The sequence below is a fragment of a genome, unplaced genomic scaffold (assembly GCF_019419815.1).
Source record: "Pyrus x bretschneideri cultivar Hongxiangsu unplaced genomic scaffold, Pyrus_bretschneideri_v1 Contig27, whole genome shotgun sequence".
Classification (NCBI taxonomy): Eukaryota; Viridiplantae; Streptophyta; class Magnoliopsida; order Rosales; family Rosaceae; genus Pyrus; species Pyrus x bretschneideri.
Window position 1 is genome coordinate 652,842 of NW_025999579.1, and position 17,529 is coordinate 670,370.

The window sequence follows — 17,529 nt, forward strand, 5'->3', positions numbered from 1 at the left end:
AATTATTTAAAATTACATATGTTAAACAAACGAAAAATAACAAGTTAATCGCAGAAGAATTTATCATTTTATTTTCGGAATGAATGAAATATTGCATGGTAGTTTTTCAGATTAATAGAAACAAGAAATTAGGTTTAGTAAATTAAAATTAAGGGCATTTCTAGTAAAGTTTTTGTTGGGTTTTTTTTTTTTTTTTTTTTTGTTATTGGTTGTTTGGTTATTTGTTTTTTACCTTGTTTTTTCTCCTTTACTTCTTCAATTAACCAAACAAATTCAAAAAACAGAAAACAGAAGAAACAAATAGATTTACCAAAAAGGACAAAGAAGCTCAGCGACTTAAAATAAATATAGCAACATAGGATTCCATCTCTAAATTTCACATACCAAAAAGAGGTACCGTCTTTGTCAACTGCCACCACCACATGCGCGTCCGTTGTCCTTTGAAGACAAACAAGCAGTGGCCACTCCTTTATATCCAGAAGCCCTTTATATAATTGAAAATCTCCAACAAACAAAAGCAGAAGCAGAACGCGGAAGCAATTTATTATCCTCAGATATTCATCACTCGCTCGGATTCTCCAATTTCCATAACAAAAGCGCTTTTGAACTGAAACTCTCAAACCCCCTCCTTCTTCTTCTTCTCCTCCTCTCTGCTCACACAATTAAAGCCAATCAATTTTTAGAATTTTCAGTTTCCAAATTTAACCTTCTAAAATTGGTGGGTTCTATTTCTTTTGAAGAAATATTCCAATTTTCTCTTATTTTTTCCTTTCAATCTACGCGTAGCGAAAGTTGGAGAAGTAATCGATGGGTCTCTTTCTCTCAAAAAATATTTTGGTGAATTTGATTTGCAATTCTTCTATTTCTCCCGTTTTCTCCAAGAAAAATGGCGGAGATTTCATCCCCATGCAAATTGAGAACATGGTTTCTTTGGTTTCCCGAACAGGAAGACAATTCCAGCGCTATGAAGAAGGTTGCCGCCAAGTTGTAGGGTATGTTTCATATCTCTGTTCTGGTTTTTTATCAAATTTACATTTTTAGTTTTGGACCTTTTTCAAAATTCTTGTATCTTCGACCCCTGAACTTATGAAAATCTCAGTTGGGTTTTTGTTAAATGAATGAAAGTTGTGGTCTTTGTGATTAAATGCATGAATTTAAGTAATTCTCAAGTGGGTTTCTGGTAAAGTTGTGGTCTTTATGATTAGATGCATGAATTCTTGTTGTCAATTGTCATGGGTTGATATGGTTGACCTTTTTGTTGGGATTTTGTATGTTTGTAATCTAATTTTTCGTGGGTTAATTTTGGAATCCTGCAGATGCATACCATACAGATATCGGGAAAAACAAACTTCATCTGATGAGGAACTGGAAGTTCTTGTGATTAGTTCACAGAAGGGGAAAGGAATGTTGTTCCCAAAGGTACTAAATTTTGTCCAATTTTACAATACAAATCTAGAAAGCATCTGTTTTTGTTTGTTGGTTTCGTTTTTTGATTGTCGTTAACGTTTGTGCATTCGCAATGTGATTGATTACAGGGAGGTTGGGAAATGGATGAGTCAATTGAAGAGGCGGCGAAAAGAGAGACGCTCGAGGAAGCTGGTGTGACTGGCCATCTTGAAGTGAGTATCTGCAAATTACCAATAGAGCAATCATGTTCTGTAGCAGTTTAGTTTAATTTTATTGAATTGAATCGAATCCGTTTACTCATTGATTGTTTGGATTATGTTCTTGCAGACTAGATTGGGATCGTGGCGTTACAAGAGCAAAACCCAAGGCACGGTTCATGAGGGGTACATGTTCCCTTTGCTTGTTCAGCAGCAGTTGGAATTTTGGCCCGAGAAAAGTTCCCGAAAACGTGAATGGGTAAGTGGAATTGCAATATACTTTGCTTAATTGTTTCTTCTTCTAAATTGTGTTACATTGGCTGAACTCTATGAAGATTTCTCACTTATAGTAATATATGTTTTTCATATTTTTGTAGGTGACGGTCTCTGAAGCTAGAGAAGCATGTCAAAATTGGTGGATGAAGGAAGCTTTGGAGAAATTAGTTTGTCAAAAAATGCAGCCCCAACCGAAGGGAGAGGAAGGAGAAGCAACTTGTACATAGACAGGCAGTCTTAGGCTGGTTGTTTTTTCTTTTCGAGTTTTGGCGGAGCACAGCGGTGTACGTAGGGAGGAAGCAGTTTTCCCAAAAAAAGGGCTCAGATTAGGAAACAGGATGTCAGATAGAATTGCCTTCGCTGAATCGCAATCGCTGGCATTCCCACATGTTGTGTTCCTCCCATCGTTTCTTCTCGAGTTAAGTCGTCTCCGAAATGGGGACTGGTTGCGAAACTGTACAATGTAGTTGAAGAAGATCATGTAGAAATAGAACATCATGTAAATTTACAAATTCCATTCTTTCAATTCAATTCATTTTAATTCTTTAATGTGAACTTGATAGTTCTTTGTTCATTTTCTTTCATGAATTTATGTGACCGACTCCTTGTCGATTCTTCACCCCTTGTCGATTATTCAACCCTTTACGTAAGGAAATGATTTTCGCAAACGTTAATCCGAATGAATCCAAGTCAACAGCCGCTTCATCAAATTGAGTAATGTACGTAGGGAAATGATTTTCGCATACCTCTGTTTATTTTTGTCACGGAAATCACTTCTTTAAGCTTCGATCAAAGAACGAAGACCGATGGCATTGCTTTTGTCACCGTGAAAATTAGAATAGGAGGGGAAATGGTAGTGTTAGGCAATATCTGGGGAGCAAGAGAACTATAGAAGTGGACAAGTGACTTGGGTTGTTGTAGGAACAAAGTAAAACCACAAACGAATTTTGAAGACATGTCAACCTATATTAACCTTGTCGTCAACACATATGGTAACACATAAGCTATTTGAGAAGGTCATTCTTCAAACGTGTTCAATAATACATGTTATGTGTAAGTTTATCCTCACATAACGGTAAACTCAATCATATACATGTCCTTATATTTGTGATGAATACTGAGAAAGATCCACTGTTCATTCACTGAAGGGTTCAGATCTGAAATTAATTTCCCGTTCATGTGGAGAATGGATCAGTCTCTTTGCCTGCATAGCCTGTTTTTTTTTTAAACCAAAGATTACAAATTGCCCACTTTTCCTCATTTGTGGAGGGCTGCGGGTAGTTAACTATCTTGGTTTTAAGATCTGAAGTACATTTGTTGAAAAAAAGATCTAGAGTACATAAGTGCAGCAACAAGAATACAAGATGCATGTCGAAAAAGACCGCAAGCGATGTGGTAATCTCGACATGGACCAACCATGTCATAAGTCATGACAGTGCATTTGCTGGTTCAAGTTTATGGAGTCACCAACTTCTTTCGCTGGTGTTAGGCCGAGCTGCCTAAAGGTCCCAGAGCCGGCCCTGAGATTTCAGGACTCTGTGCGAAAGTGAATTGGAGGCCTTAAAAAATACTAAAAATTTAATTTAATTTTTATTTTTTTTGGTCAAAATAATAATTTTAGTTTTCAATTGAGCTTCTATAAATTCTAATAGCACAAACAAATTTAACAAATCAACAAATGAAAAGATGGTATATTGTTTTTCCTTAAATATTTAGAGGGTCAGGGTTCGAATACCCATCCCCTAGGCTGATGTAAAGAAGCAATAATTCCCTTGCACTAAGACTCAAGTTTGTAATATTCTACACATACTACTCTCTCTCTCTCTCTCTCTCTCTCTCTCTCTCTCTCTCTCTCTATATATATATATATATATATATATGCAAAAATGAAAAAATGAAAAATTGGGGGCCCTTCCGATTTGGGGCCCTGTGCAGTAGCACCACTTACACCCCTCAGCGCCGGCCCTCAGGATTAAAAGATAGTTCTGCGAAAGATGGTTCCACTGAAGCCTTCTATAATATACAAATGTATGTATCTCTATTGTTCCTTTACATGTTTTCATTACCCTTTTCTTCTAAATCCCACAGTCAGTGCTTAATTTTCTGCACATTGTGTTTAAGTAAAGGCCAGGGGGTGGGATACAAATCAGTGGCGCATGTGATCGATCTGCTGATGGATGAGCTGCAACGAGAAGAGATAAACGACGAAGAGACATGAACCAAACATTACAAGAGCACCTAGCTCTAGTTGTCGTAGATTTGAGTCTTTTGATCTTAGGTGGAATTTCTGGGAGAGTAGTGTTGGAGACATGTTTATCCGAGTAGGTAGCTTGTGACTGATACTTTTGGATGAGTCCTCCTGCATTTTTCACATGCTGCAACTCAACTGAAGGATTATGTGATTGACTTGTTTGCACTCACTGAGCTGCTGGTTGGGACTTGGTAGTGTCAAGACTTTCCTTTGTTTGTTTTGGTCTCACCCTACTTCACGATAGTCCCTTCCAATGTGAGAGCTATGCTAGGATAGTCCAACCGAAATTTCTTTCCTCCATCACAGAACAGAAAACAAAAACAAAAACAGTTGATGCAAATGCTGCTCAATTTATAACATGGCGGATACGGCGGCGGAAGAACAAGATTGAGCAAGCTTTGAGTTGAAATGAAAACTTGCAAGTTCATTAAAAAGAAATATATATATATATATATATATATAGAGAGAGAGAGAGAGAGAGAGGCTTTCATATGATCAGATCACAAATGGATCGCAAAAGGTCAATTATGCCCCACTATTTTGATGCTCTAGCAGGGTAAAACAGACTTTTTCTATGTTTCCTTGTTCTTATATCTGCCTCAATGTTGTTTGTCGCATGTGAATATATTTGCCAATTGGGGTCCAAACTTTTGTTCTTTCCGACTTCTGACAGTCTGACCATCTTCTACTTCTTCTTCAACGTAATCCCTAAACCCTAAAACCTCTGCAGAACCCCCAAACCCTCCTAATCTCCATCGAACCATCTCCACCGTCCATTTTCAATCTCAAAAACCGAAGTATGCCCGTACTCCAAACCAACTGCATCTCCAATCTCCCGCCAAATCCCAACTCCGTGGTTCCACTTCCGCCTTATTCTTTGAGCTACTCCCTCAGCTCCGCCGCTTCTACATTCTTCGCCAGAGGTAAAAACCCAATCTTCAAATCCAATTCCGCTCCTTTCCTCCGTGGAAAGCCCCCGCGCTGTGCTCGTTTGGCGGTGAGAGCCGCCGGAAACGATTACTATAAGACTCTCAACGTCCCCAGAACCGCCACGCTGCAGGAGATCAAGTCCGCTTATCGAAATCTCGCTCGAAAGGTGAGCTACTTCTTATTGCTTATGTCACAATGCGTGTTATTTGCCTAGAAATTGAAGCCAAAGAAAATATTTTCACAAGTTTGAAGTTGGATAGTTCGAAACCCAATTTAGCACTGTAAGCTCAGCTGGTTTTAAGCTGCTTGATATGCTCGAAAGGGTTGCGGTTAGCGAAAGCTTTAGATTTTTCGTCCGGAAGGCGGTGATTTTGGTGTCAATTATGTTGTAATTAGGCATGATACTCATGTAGAGGAGATGATATAATATAATCCCAGTTTAAGGTGAATTGAAATTTGATGTCGGAAATGTTGTAACTTGGAGCAGTATCATCCGGACAAGGGCGGTGGAGCTGAGGACAAGTTCAAAGAGATTAGTGCTGCATATGAGGTATTACGATTTACAATTTCTAGTTGTTCTTCTTCAATGATGCTGCATTGTCATTTTTCTCTTCATTTTCGCATTTCCGTTGTTCTTTTGGTATCAGTTTTCAGTACAAGATGGGTTTTTTAATTTTTTTTCCCATTCAGTTATCGTCATTTGTTTATTTGACTGTTGTTCTATGAACCCATCATTCATATTCTAATGAAGAATCTTTGTAGGTCCTATCAGATGATGGGAAAAGGTCTTTATACGATCGCTTTGGTGAAGCAGGTTTACAGGGAGACTATGATTCCTCAACCATGGGTCCATCAGGGGTAAGATCTTCTTGGTCTTCTGAGTAATATGGACACGGGAACATGTATTGTGCTTGGTAATTTAATTTTGGATGCTTTTCTAGTGAAGGAAATAACTAGTTTAACTGCATGCTAATGGAACCATCAACGTTCAATAGGTGGATCCTTTTGACATTTTTGATACATTCTTTGGAGGTTCGGATGGGATGTTTGGAGGAAGGGGTGAATCAGGAGGCATGAACTTCAATTTCAGCAACAGGGGAAACCAGGGTCTTGACATTCGGTAACTGTCTAGCTGCACTGTTACTGTTGAATTATCTTCATGAAGGCACATAATTTATGTTTTATTGGCTTTTCTTTTAACTTCATGTTGCAGGTACGATCTGTATTTGAGCTTTGAAGAATCCATTTTTGGGGTACAGAGAGAAATCGAGGTTTCTTGTGTTGAGACATGTGATGACTGCAGTGGAACAGGTGCTAAATCTGATAAAGGCATAAAATCATGTACTGGTTGTGGAGGAAGAGGAGGGGTGATGAAAACTCAGAAAACACCATTTGGAATGATTTCGCAGGTAAACAGATCTGTTATAACATTAAAAGTCATTGAAACCGCATTAGGTCCAGTTAGGCCATCTCCAATTGAAAGGGCTAAAGGTCCAAAAGCAGGCCTAATTTGCCCAAAAACTCAACTCCAACCAATGGCTGGGCTATAATTATGTGGAGTCCACCAGGCCATTATTAGCCAAAGAGGCATCAGGCTGACCAAATATAGACCCCTTCTTAGCCCTTTTTTGGTGCCCAGCTCCTCAAATGCAATAGTTGATTCAAATTCAACATTTAGATTTAAAAACATCCAAATGTAGTTTAATCAAATTAACCAATAAATTTAAAGTATAAACTTAAAAGTAATAAATTATTAAGGGGGCTATGTTTAGCCCCTCCGGTTGGAGATGGTATATGAGTATGGCCTAATATTGGTCATTTAAAAATAATTTTTTGCAGTGCTATAATTCAAGACGGGTTTATATTTAGCCCTTTCGGTTGGAGATGGTCTTATGCATAAATTTTCTTAGCCTCGTAACATAGACACCGTAGATTTCTTTCTTCCTATCATCCTTTCAAGATTACACTATACGTCTTAGAGATATGCTTCATTGATGATGTTTTTTTATTAATAGGTATCAACCTGCTCAAAGTGTGGTGGTGATGGTAGAATAATCACTGATCCTTGCCAAAGATGCAGTGGCAAAGGACAAGTGCAGTCAAAAAGAGCTATGAGCGTAAGCATTCCAGCCGGTGTTAATGATGGAGCCACAATGCAAATTCAAGGGGAGGGGAATTTGGATAAGAAAAGGTTTATACACAGTTCCAATTTAAGCATACGTCAAATATGTTTTGCGCATATTGTATATTTGTTGATTTCTGTCCTAAGTGGTTGTTAATCCAATGGGTTTGAAAACAATCTACCTTTACGACGGATACAAATTCCAAATAAAACACCAACGTTTTCTGATCTCTACCCATGGCATGCACTTTTATGTTACACCTTTTTAGAATTTGTTTGATTATCCTTGTTCACGAGTGTTGCTGTATGTGACTTGATAATAAGGCATGCCCTGCGCTAATTTCTTTGTCATCTGCATTTGGCAGGGGTAAAGTTGGCGATGTCTACATAGTACTCCATGTAGGCGAAAAGGCTGGAATTCGCAGAGATGGTCTCAATCTGTACTCAAAAATCAATATTGATTATACCGAAGCCATTTTAGGGACCGTTATAAAGGTAATCCTAGCTTTATCTCTCAGTGAGGGTCTATGAATATCAATGTTCTATTATTTGGCATAAGTTGTATGACATGGAAATTGTGATATAACTTCAGGTTGAAACTGTTGAAGGCTTGAAAGAGCTTCAGATTCCTTCTGGAATTCAGCCTGGAGAGACAGTAAAGTTGCGACGCATGGGGGTTCCAGACATCAACAGACCTTCTTCTCGAGGAGATCATCATTTTACTGTCAATGTTCTGATCCCAAAGATAATCAGGTTGGTATCCTTAAACTATGTTATGCTCCCTTCTGTCCTATAATTTAAACTTATTAGTTGAACTTGACATCCAGCTTGATATCCCAATACCTTTCATTTTGTTCTATGGAATTTATTGTAATTTTAATGACAGTGATAAGGAACGTGCGCTTGTCGAAGAACTGGCTTCGCTTAAAGCATCTAGAGAAGGCCATTCAGCTGCTTCTAAAGGCACTGGTATAGGTTTCGGACTTTTATCATCTATCTAGTTGAAAAACCATAGTAGGATTAATTTCATGCTTATTTCAGGGATACGAGATGGGAACTTTGGCAAGCATAGAACCAATGCATCAAGCCAGGCAACTAAACGTTCTGCATCCTTGTGGAACTCGATAAAGGGCGTGTTGGGGTATGCCTCAGTCGAGTTCTTTTCTATATGTTCAGAACTCATCTTGCATACACACAAGCCTCTCTTAACCATTTGCTCATTTCGCAGGAAGAGGCAGTCGAGGGAGGGATTTGCATCAGTCAGCGTGGACGGGCCACCGTTATTGTGGGGGTCATTCCAGCCGGATCCGTTGCACATGGCATCAATTTTTACAGTTTTAGTCTTAACTTGTATTTGTACCGTCATGGGAAAAACCGATAACCTCACTTTATTACAGCAAAAGGATGGTTCTCCTCGTACTAGTAGAACAAAAAAGAACAACGTTGATAGAAATACAGAGTCCCAAGGTTGCTGACTATGATGTAGTTTTTACATATCGACATTATACAATAATCTTAGGATTTGCCCTGCAATCTCCGACCTTTCCTCTCTAGTCCAATTGAATTTCATGGCCTTGATTGTCGAGAAAATTTTTGGATATTATCTAGTCTTTACTAGAAGAGTGATTTAAGCTCAGAATACACTGAGACGACACATTAATCGACTCTAATTTTTGTGATGTACATAATAGTGGACAAGTTTTTGTGTCGGTTACACGGTGACTGGTGTACTATTATTTGTTTTCGTTTGATTCAATACATGATATTGAGATACGTAAAAATCAATCTCCTATAATTATTTAAGTAAAATGGTAACATCACGATGTGACAGTGTCCTAAATACCCTTAAAAATTAGTCAAAATAGTGGGCAGGGTGATTTTACGGGCTGATCCAGGTGGACCTCGACCCGAGCCCAAGTTCAATTGACAAAAACCCTAAAGGGCAAGCCATGTAATAGCTGACGCAAGTGCTTCTTCTAGGGTTTTACTGAGAGGCCGTTTCTGCTCTACCGCTCAGTCGTCTCCATACGAACCCGCCGTCGCCATGGTACCTCTCTCTCCCCCTCAACAATTTTAATCATATATTCACTGCTTCTGTGTGTGATTTTCCAATGTGTGTCTGTTAGTATTTAGTGGTTATGTGATGATTGCTGTTGTTCTTTGCTTTAATCTTGTGGGTTAAGCGTGGGATTTGTGTTAAGATTATACTCTGATTGTATGATGGATGCGGTATTTGAATCGTCGAAAAAAATTGGCATAAACTCGTTTTAGTTTAGCTCAGAAGAAAATGTAACAATTGAATGTGCTTCCTTACTCCTTAGGAGCTGTAGGTGGTATTCCTATGGATGACTGTTGAGTGCCCGAAATAGAACATGGGTATCCGGGATTTCACGGTGGTCCGGTACCCACTGTGGAACCGGAGCACATTGGGTTCCGCTCGTGATTGAGTACTCAATAAGTTTGAGGTTACCCATTTGCTATTTTAGCTGCCCAAGTGCCACTGTCGCCTCCATTAGTCACGCCTTAGATTATGGATGCCTCTTAGACTGCAAAGTTACGTATCTGACAATGAACTGCGCGAAGTCCGCTTCGTTGTGTTTGGGATGATTTGTTAAGTGTGTTCTGATTTTTGAATATGGTTATTAGATTGTTGTGTCTAAGTTATTCTTGCTCTGCACACGTCGTGTAAAACCGTTCTTTTGTGATTATTTTGGTGTTGGTTAGTAATTTCTTATGCTGCGTCTTGTAATTGGGTTTTGTTTTTTCAGATCGCATAATCCCTGTTGTAGTTTGTGTTTCTGTGTGATTTGTTTGATAATGGATCGTTACAAATGTGGTAATGCGTTAGGTGAACGTTCCCAAAACAAAGAAGACCTACTGCAAGAGCAAGGAGTGCAAAAAGCACACCTTGCACAAGGTTACCCAATACAAGAAAGGAAAGGATAGCCTTGCTGCTCAGGGGAAGAGGCGTTATGATCGTAAGCAGTCAGGTTATGGAGGTCAGACCAAACCAGTGTTCCACAAGAAGGTAAATCATTGAGTTCTTGCCCCCTTTTCATACGGGGAATAAATAAAGAATAAATGAAAACCAAATGTCTAGATGTTTCTACTTCCGCAGATTGATTTCTCCGTTCTTATTGTTTATTTTTTTAATAATGATCACGTTTAACTTTATGAACAGGCAAAAACTACCAAGAAGATTGTTCTGAGGCTCCAATGCCAGGGTTGCAAGCATGTGTCCCAGCACCCGATCAAGGTTAGTGTATTGTGTGTGCAATTTGCTCGTTTTTTGCGTATAACCGTTATTTTCGCTAATGGTTGGTTGTTGTCACTGATTTCTGCAGAGGTGCAAGCATTTCGAGATTGGTGGAGACAAGAAGGGGAAGGGAACCTCGCTTTTCTAAATTACTGCTTCCGACAGATTTTGTGTTACTTTTCTATCTATTTGGAGCTTTAAAGCAAATATCATGGTTTTAATTATCCTTGTTATTAGGTTTCTGTTAAACATCAGATTGTTCTTGACGATATTTTCCCTGCTTTAAATTGATGTTAGAGTTTCTGTTTGAAATTGATGTGGCATTTCGATCTTTTCTTTCATTTCGTTATCATGGGGTTAGCAGTTGATGGCTATATAAATCCTAGTTCTTTGCTGTAACTTTCAGATTTCAGATCAATTAAGCTTTTGAATTTTAGTCAATCTGGTGGATTCCAGAGATTGTGTTTTGGTGTGTTTTCGGTTTAAGAAGCTCGTCTAAGGCTTTTCTGATTATTCCGCTGCGTTAGTCGATGTTGCTGTATATCAACTAATCGGGTAATGCTAGGGAGATTAAATTTTGTAAATCAAATAATATGGTTGTTAATGATTGGATTATTACTAAACTGTTGATTAACATGCTTATTTGCTATTAGCAATATCATTTGATTTGCAAATTTAATTTAAAAATTTGATCTTTCCAGCATTATCCTAACTAATCACTAGCATGGTGTGACGAGGGCTCCTGTATAGCTATCTCCTCCCCTTCCCTGAAACCCGACCATCAAAACAGTGTACGAAACCAACCCCACCCCCCCCCCCACCCCTCCTTTTTTTCAATTCACCTTTTGCTCCCCGTTGCAAAACCAGATTTGGGTTCTGACCGCGCCGCCCTGCTAGCGCTGTGCTCTGCTGTCGGCGGCAAACCGTGCTCTGGAAGGTCAGCCAGTCCAGCCTATGGAGAGAATTTTCAGTGTGTTCGGAACATGGGTGCATACGTCATGTGTTATTATACAAGTTGAGATACGCTTGGAAAAAACACTTCCCTGATAATAACATATGGCTAACTCCTTCGAGTTCGGACACATTGAAAAACCTCTCCAGTTCATATTCGTGAACTGGCGTTGAATGCCAGAAAAATTAAATTCCCCAACAACGAAAAATAATAGTCGGTGGACCCGAATCTTTTCGGCTCCAACACACCACTTTATTCATACAAAGGTTTATGTTTTTCTGATCACAATGGTAGGGCTTCCTTTTGGATATAACGTGCAGGCTAATGTGACTGTTTATGCTAATGATAAAACAACTAAACAAGGTCTTTGAATTTAAATTCTTTTTGCGTTCGAACTAAATTGGCCCACTTAGTAAAGCAAATGCAGACGAATCAGATCTGTGCTTTGCAAGGGCAGAGCAATGTGTAGTGTGTATCAGATAAAGGCATAATTTGCTGTATACCAACTAATCACCAGCATGCTGTGACCTTGCTCTGTACTATAAAAATGAGAAAAACATGTGTAGGGTCACTTAAACCATGTCATTCATAGTGCAACTCTTGTATTTGATACCACCTGATCTACATTTACTGTAATAAGGTCACTCAAATCACTGTCATTTGTAGTGTACTTCTTATAAACTTTGGATCATTCAGACTCTTAGTTCAATCTTAGGTGGGAGAGTTGCCCTAGTTTAGTAGAGATTATCAAAGTTTTCAAACAACCGTGCAAAACGTTGACTGGAGCGGAAATATAGAATCAAATATATGCTATGAAAAACAACTTAAACGATAAGAGACTTTTAACTCAAGTGATTAACCATGTATACTCATACACCCAAAGTAGTGTATTCGGTTTTCTTCTTCTAATGTCCCTAGTAACCCAAAAAGGCAAAGAATTCATGGGAAGTGGAGAGGACAGCCTTGAATATCATAAGCCAAAAAAAGCTAGCTACAAAAGTAAAGATGGTATCATTTTCCTCGGTATCTCTCTCCCCTCCTTTTCTCCTCTCTTTTTTCTTTTTGTTTTTCTTTTTTTTATAAAAAAAGTTAATACAAAATGTATACGCAGCTCAATTATGAACGTACAAATAAAAAAGACTGAAGGGGAGGGAAAACGGAGGAGGAGAGAACCGGATGGTCTCATGATTTCTCGGTTAATTCCAACTATAATTTGAGAGGTTACCTTTTCTCGTGAATAAACTTGAGCTGTCTTTTTCTCAGCCTTCCTCCCAAAATTCACACTTTCTTGAAAAAATGTATAATTAATCTAACTAACCTAATTAAATCTGACTAAACTAATTATTCGTAACTGACTAATTAAGCAAACCATATGCATGAAAAGAGATATTTGTTTGTTGAGTATTGAAATGCAAGTAAACTCCCATAAAATGGAGCTTTATTTTCTTACAAAGTAATTAACCCTCCTGGTGACTATGGAGATGCTAGCAGTGTTCTCATTTAGACTTTCTAATTGTATATTCTCATTTTTCTCTATAATTCTTTAACGTTGTTTGATGATTAAAACTGTCTATCATCTAGGTCACCCCTTAAAAATCAATCCTATTAAGAAAAAAAAATACATCAATCGTTTAACCATTTGATTAGTGTTTGTCTAAATTTACTACTATTTAACTAAAAATATGGTCCTGTTTATTATTGGATAATAATTTGATGGCTTAACTAATGATCAGTAGAAGAAATGTACACGTACAGCGCTACGTGATAGAAATATGCAAATATCGATCAGTATTATGGCCTCCCAATCAGATATCAGATGGGAGATAGCAGATAGGAATTTAAGCTGATCAAATGACAATGCAGATCTCTTTCTTTCTTTCTGCATGTGTTGGTGTTTTTGTGTTTGTGTGTGTGGGTGAGAGAGAGAGAGAGAGAGAGAGAGAGAGAGAGAGAGGCCGACACAGGGAAAGCATGCAACATGAATTATGGCTTTCCAAGTGAAGTGAGGTTCCTTCTGTAAACAAACAGCTGCGTAATTTCTGTGTCATTATTCTTAGCTGTGAGGAACTTGGCTGTGTTGGCCCTCCTTTTATAATATACATTCCAATATTCGATATTTACGTGCCTTCAAGAAAGTGCATGGACGTCTTCCTCCCTGTATAAATATACAAGAAGCTTTCCAAGGCGTATCTCGTTTTACTGCTATATAGATAGGAATATCAACAATATATCAAACACTATGTACCACCAATATATCGATACATTATATCAACATGATATTGACTTGGTATTAAGAATATGAATATCATATCAACATGTAGTTGGCCGGCTATTTTCTATTGATTAACATCTAGTCGTTGCCTAATACTTGGTGGATAATTGGCTCTCTGAGTTTCTTGTGTGTCAATACATACACAGTTCATGGATAAAATAGTGATGAGAAGTTAAAGTGCATGCATCCCTCTCCCACCGCACCTTCCATAAAAAGTGTTTGTTAGATAGATGGTCCTACTCTCCTACTCGAATACGATTTCAACAGCTCTGCCTGACGATCCAATATAAAAATGTACGTAGTTTTTCTATAATAATAATGATAATAATTAAAACACCCACCAATTGTTATTTGTTATTGATTATTAATCATTTTTTTTCCTAAAAACTGAGTTAGTTAGTGACTTCATCATGGCCGTCAGCATTTTGGTGACCGAAAAGACTCGATGAGATATTTCAACATCTTCTAACTACTATCATATGTTTCACCAACACCATGAATCAAAGTTATTGATTTATTAATCGATATTCTTATTGTCTTCATATTCTTTAATTAACTATATTCGAAAATTCGATTCATAAAGCCAGTATCCAGTCCAACTAAGAATATCTCATACAATATGGGGTGGCCGCAGATGCTCTTATATATAAATAACAATCTTTTATGAGGAAGAAGATTATAACAAGTTTCCTACCAAGTAATAATCTAGCGCAAAGTCACTGGATGTTAAACCAGTATTAAGGAGAGGTGGGAAAATGTTTTTGCATTGTCAGTTAGGTTAATCATTCGTTTCTTTATTTTTATATCAAATGATTATCAACAAACAGGTTTTAACAGTACGCTTTTATATCAATTATTAGCGGCAAACTCTATCCCAAATGACATTAAGGTGCGGAAAAGATAGCTATAGATTTTGATTACTGTTACGGAAAATAATACAAAATTTAATTGACCATTACGACAACTACACAAGATATCATTTGGAATATGTGTGGATCCATATATAATTCAAAATATATTACGGTCTTAATCAAAATTTCATCATTTCAACACCAAATTAAATAATTGAGTTGGTAGATATACGGTCTTAGTCAAAATTTAATTATTTCACCACCAAATTAATAAAATTAGTGTTTTGTTAACATATATATCTTCGAACGTGGACCTGAGTATATATATATGTATTATAAATCGTCCCATCACCCCAGCGGTATGATTCGTCGGTGGCTCTTGTGGCAATCATGTCAATGCATCCGACGGCTCACAGTGACCAAAACCAGTTCATACGTATTAGAATTAATCTTTTTTTTTTCTTTTCTTTTTTGGGGAAAATAGGATTAATCTGTTTTACATCACCAGCAAGAGTTCATTAAGAAATAGCACCTCTAATTGAATTTCTAACAGCATGTAGCACAATACAAACACAAGGCCGACTCCAGCCAATCAACTAGGCAAATTCTTTTTCTTTTGTCAGATATTTATTTACTTGCAGAAATTTTTCAGTGAGAGGACAAAAAGCCATGTAATGAGATTATTAATTCGCATGTTATAATCCTTGTTTTAAAAACCTTCGTCCAGCGCTGCTTAGGTTTTGTCTAGGCATTAAATGGTTGGCTACTCTCCAGATTAATTTATGGCCGTTTGAAAATTAAGAAGGAGCTTCTAAATCTGCATAGGCCCCCACCTAACCCTGCCTAGGCACCCATCTAGATCGCGACTCTTACTTAGATAGGAAAAAAAAAAAAAAAAAGATAACTTTCATTTTGGGGTAATGCTAGGAAGACTAAATTTGCAAACTAAATGATTTGTCACCAATAAAAATAAACACGTTTATCAACGCTTAAGCAATAAACCAATCAACTTTTATGTTCTTTAGTTTCCAAAATTTAGTCTAGAAATTGAGACTCTTTAGCATTACCCTTCATTTTGCAGACGATGTTGAATACTTGGATAAACACTTATTATATGCTTTGTTTTCCGTGTTTTCAATATGTTCTAATACTTTATATTCTATATATCACTCTATTTTGCAATTTATATATCATAATACAATGATGTATTTTTTTTTTACATATAAATAAACATTTATTTATATGTAATTTATTTATATGTAATATAATAAATTTAATTAAAAACTAAAACAATCGCCTAGCCGCTAGGCCCCTAATCATGAAATTTAAATTCATCAAGCGATGATACATAAGATGGTAAACTTTACCATCACTTGAGAGTGGTGAGCAAAAATATTCTCATTGTAGTCTTTCAAATAATATTTTGTACTTTAATTTTGTTTTCAGCTAAATAAATAATATCTTGATTATATAATCAAGTTGGTGTATTATTTTATCTTTTGCTTACAATATCCGACAACCCAACGGGAATTACCCCCAAGAAATATAAATGAACACCCGAAACACACAGATTTAGAAATATTTAAACTTTAGGGAAAATAAAATATGCCTAGCTATTAGATTATAAGTTAAGCAAGCAGTGCCAAATCGTCAACCTCTTTAGAAATAGACATCTTGTTTTGTCATCAACTTTAAGTTTTGGCTTTTGGAAAAAGCAAGTTGATTATCTTAAATATCGACAAATATATTGTTGATGATTGAACAAGTTAAATGACAAAAATTCAGTTTTTCTCTGTTGAAAATTGGGATGAAAGTTTATGTTATTTCACTGCTCTAATAATAGTATCCAATGTAGTTTTGAGTTTTTTTTTTTTTTTTTTTCGATTTGCCACATGCAGTCTTCATTTGTGTCTCACTTTATCTGATATATTTTACCACAAGCATTCTTCCTTCATATCTCACGGTAACCTATTCCATCAACTATGCTAGTTGTGTGGCATATGACATGTCATGTTAGTAGAACCCATGAATAAAGAGAGGTAGGTTAATTTCAAACTAGATTTTGATTTCTCCCGATTAAGAGAAGAAAAAAAGAAGGTTGAACTTCAAAGTTTGTGAGTCAATTTCAAAGTTTTTGGATCATTTTGTAAAGATTTGACCCACCAACTTAGTTGAAAAAACTAAATTGTTCATACCACGCTAGCACAATTAATGACTCTGCTAACTTATTTGATGAAATAAAATAAAGTGGGACATTAAGAATGAATATATGTGTTACAGTGAAACAATATAGAAAGTAAAAAGTAAATTGAGATACGGATAAAAAGTGCAAATGGTAAAGTGAGATTTGATGAAAAATATGGTTGTCATAACTACTAAAAAAAGAAAAAAGTACACCATTTGGTATTACTTCAATGTTTAACAATTGGAAAGTCCTCTAAAACACCTATTTTATAAAATAATTAACTCAGTACTAAAATGAATACACATAGTTAATGTATACGCGAGTTACATTTGGTTTTTGTGTTGAACGTACAAGTGGAGCGGAGTGGTTCAATGCCACCCCGATCAACAGCTTGTGCCAAATTGTTTATGGAATTTGTAATTATGTATGTGACTATGTCCAATGAATAATTAGGCAGTTGTACAATATAATATACGGGGTATTAAACAGTGATCTTTGGGTTATGACTTCAATGCTACGTATCATTTATCGCTACAAGTATTTTAACCGTTAGGCCTAACTTCCACAATTATTTAAATATTTTATTTTCAACCTCAGTCATTTATTTTCGCATCTAAACCCCGGATAATCATATATAACTCATTATTGCATTTGAATTTTACTTCGGTCTATGAGGCTTCAAAATCAAATTTGTCATTGCCACTTTCTCAATTAATTCATTGATGAACAAAAACGTTTACAAAGAAAAATTGTTAAAAGAATTGATAAAAATCAACATCCACCATACACTTGTAAAAAAAATCCAAATACACATAAGCCAATTTCTTAAA

The 17,529-nt window shown here is 36.7% G+C and overlaps 3 protein-coding genes across 3 annotated transcripts; all 3 read left to right on the top strand.

Annotated features, from left to right (window-relative positions):
* The first annotated feature begins 503 nt into the window (after positions 1–503).
* On the top strand, positions 504–2,429 carry LOC103950554 (nudix hydrolase 17, mitochondrial). The gene is made up of 5 exons (XM_009361779.3): positions 504–992; positions 1,317–1,419; positions 1,536–1,619; positions 1,735–1,863; positions 1,982–2,429. The coding sequence occupies exons 1-5, from the start codon at positions 808–810 to the stop codon at positions 2,105–2,107; spliced, it is 627 nt and encodes a 208-aa protein (XP_009360054.1). The 5' UTR covers positions 504–807; the 3' UTR covers positions 2,108–2,429.
* Positions 2,430–4,765: 2,336 nt separating this feature from the next.
* On the top strand, positions 4,766–8,866 carry LOC103950555 (chaperone protein DnaJ). The gene is made up of 11 exons (XM_009361780.3): positions 4,766–5,227; positions 5,549–5,611; positions 5,824–5,919; positions 6,057–6,181; positions 6,275–6,470; positions 7,077–7,252; positions 7,549–7,678; positions 7,776–7,936; positions 8,070–8,152; positions 8,225–8,324; positions 8,412–8,866. The coding sequence occupies exons 1-11, from the start codon at positions 4,931–4,933 to the stop codon at positions 8,656–8,658; spliced, it is 1,674 nt and encodes a 557-aa protein (XP_009360055.1). The 5' UTR covers positions 4,766–4,930; the 3' UTR covers positions 8,659–8,866.
* Positions 8,867–9,074: 208 nt separating this feature from the next.
* LOC103950556 (60S ribosomal protein L44) lies at positions 9,075–10,751 on the top strand. Its single transcript, XM_009361781.2, has 4 exons — positions 9,075–9,230; positions 10,032–10,211; positions 10,365–10,439; positions 10,528–10,751. The coding sequence occupies exons 1-4, from the start codon at positions 9,228–9,230 to the stop codon at positions 10,585–10,587; spliced, it is 318 nt and encodes a 105-aa protein (XP_009360056.1). The 5' UTR covers positions 9,075–9,227; the 3' UTR covers positions 10,588–10,751.
* The last annotated feature ends 6,778 nt before the right edge of the window (positions 10,752–17,529 follow it).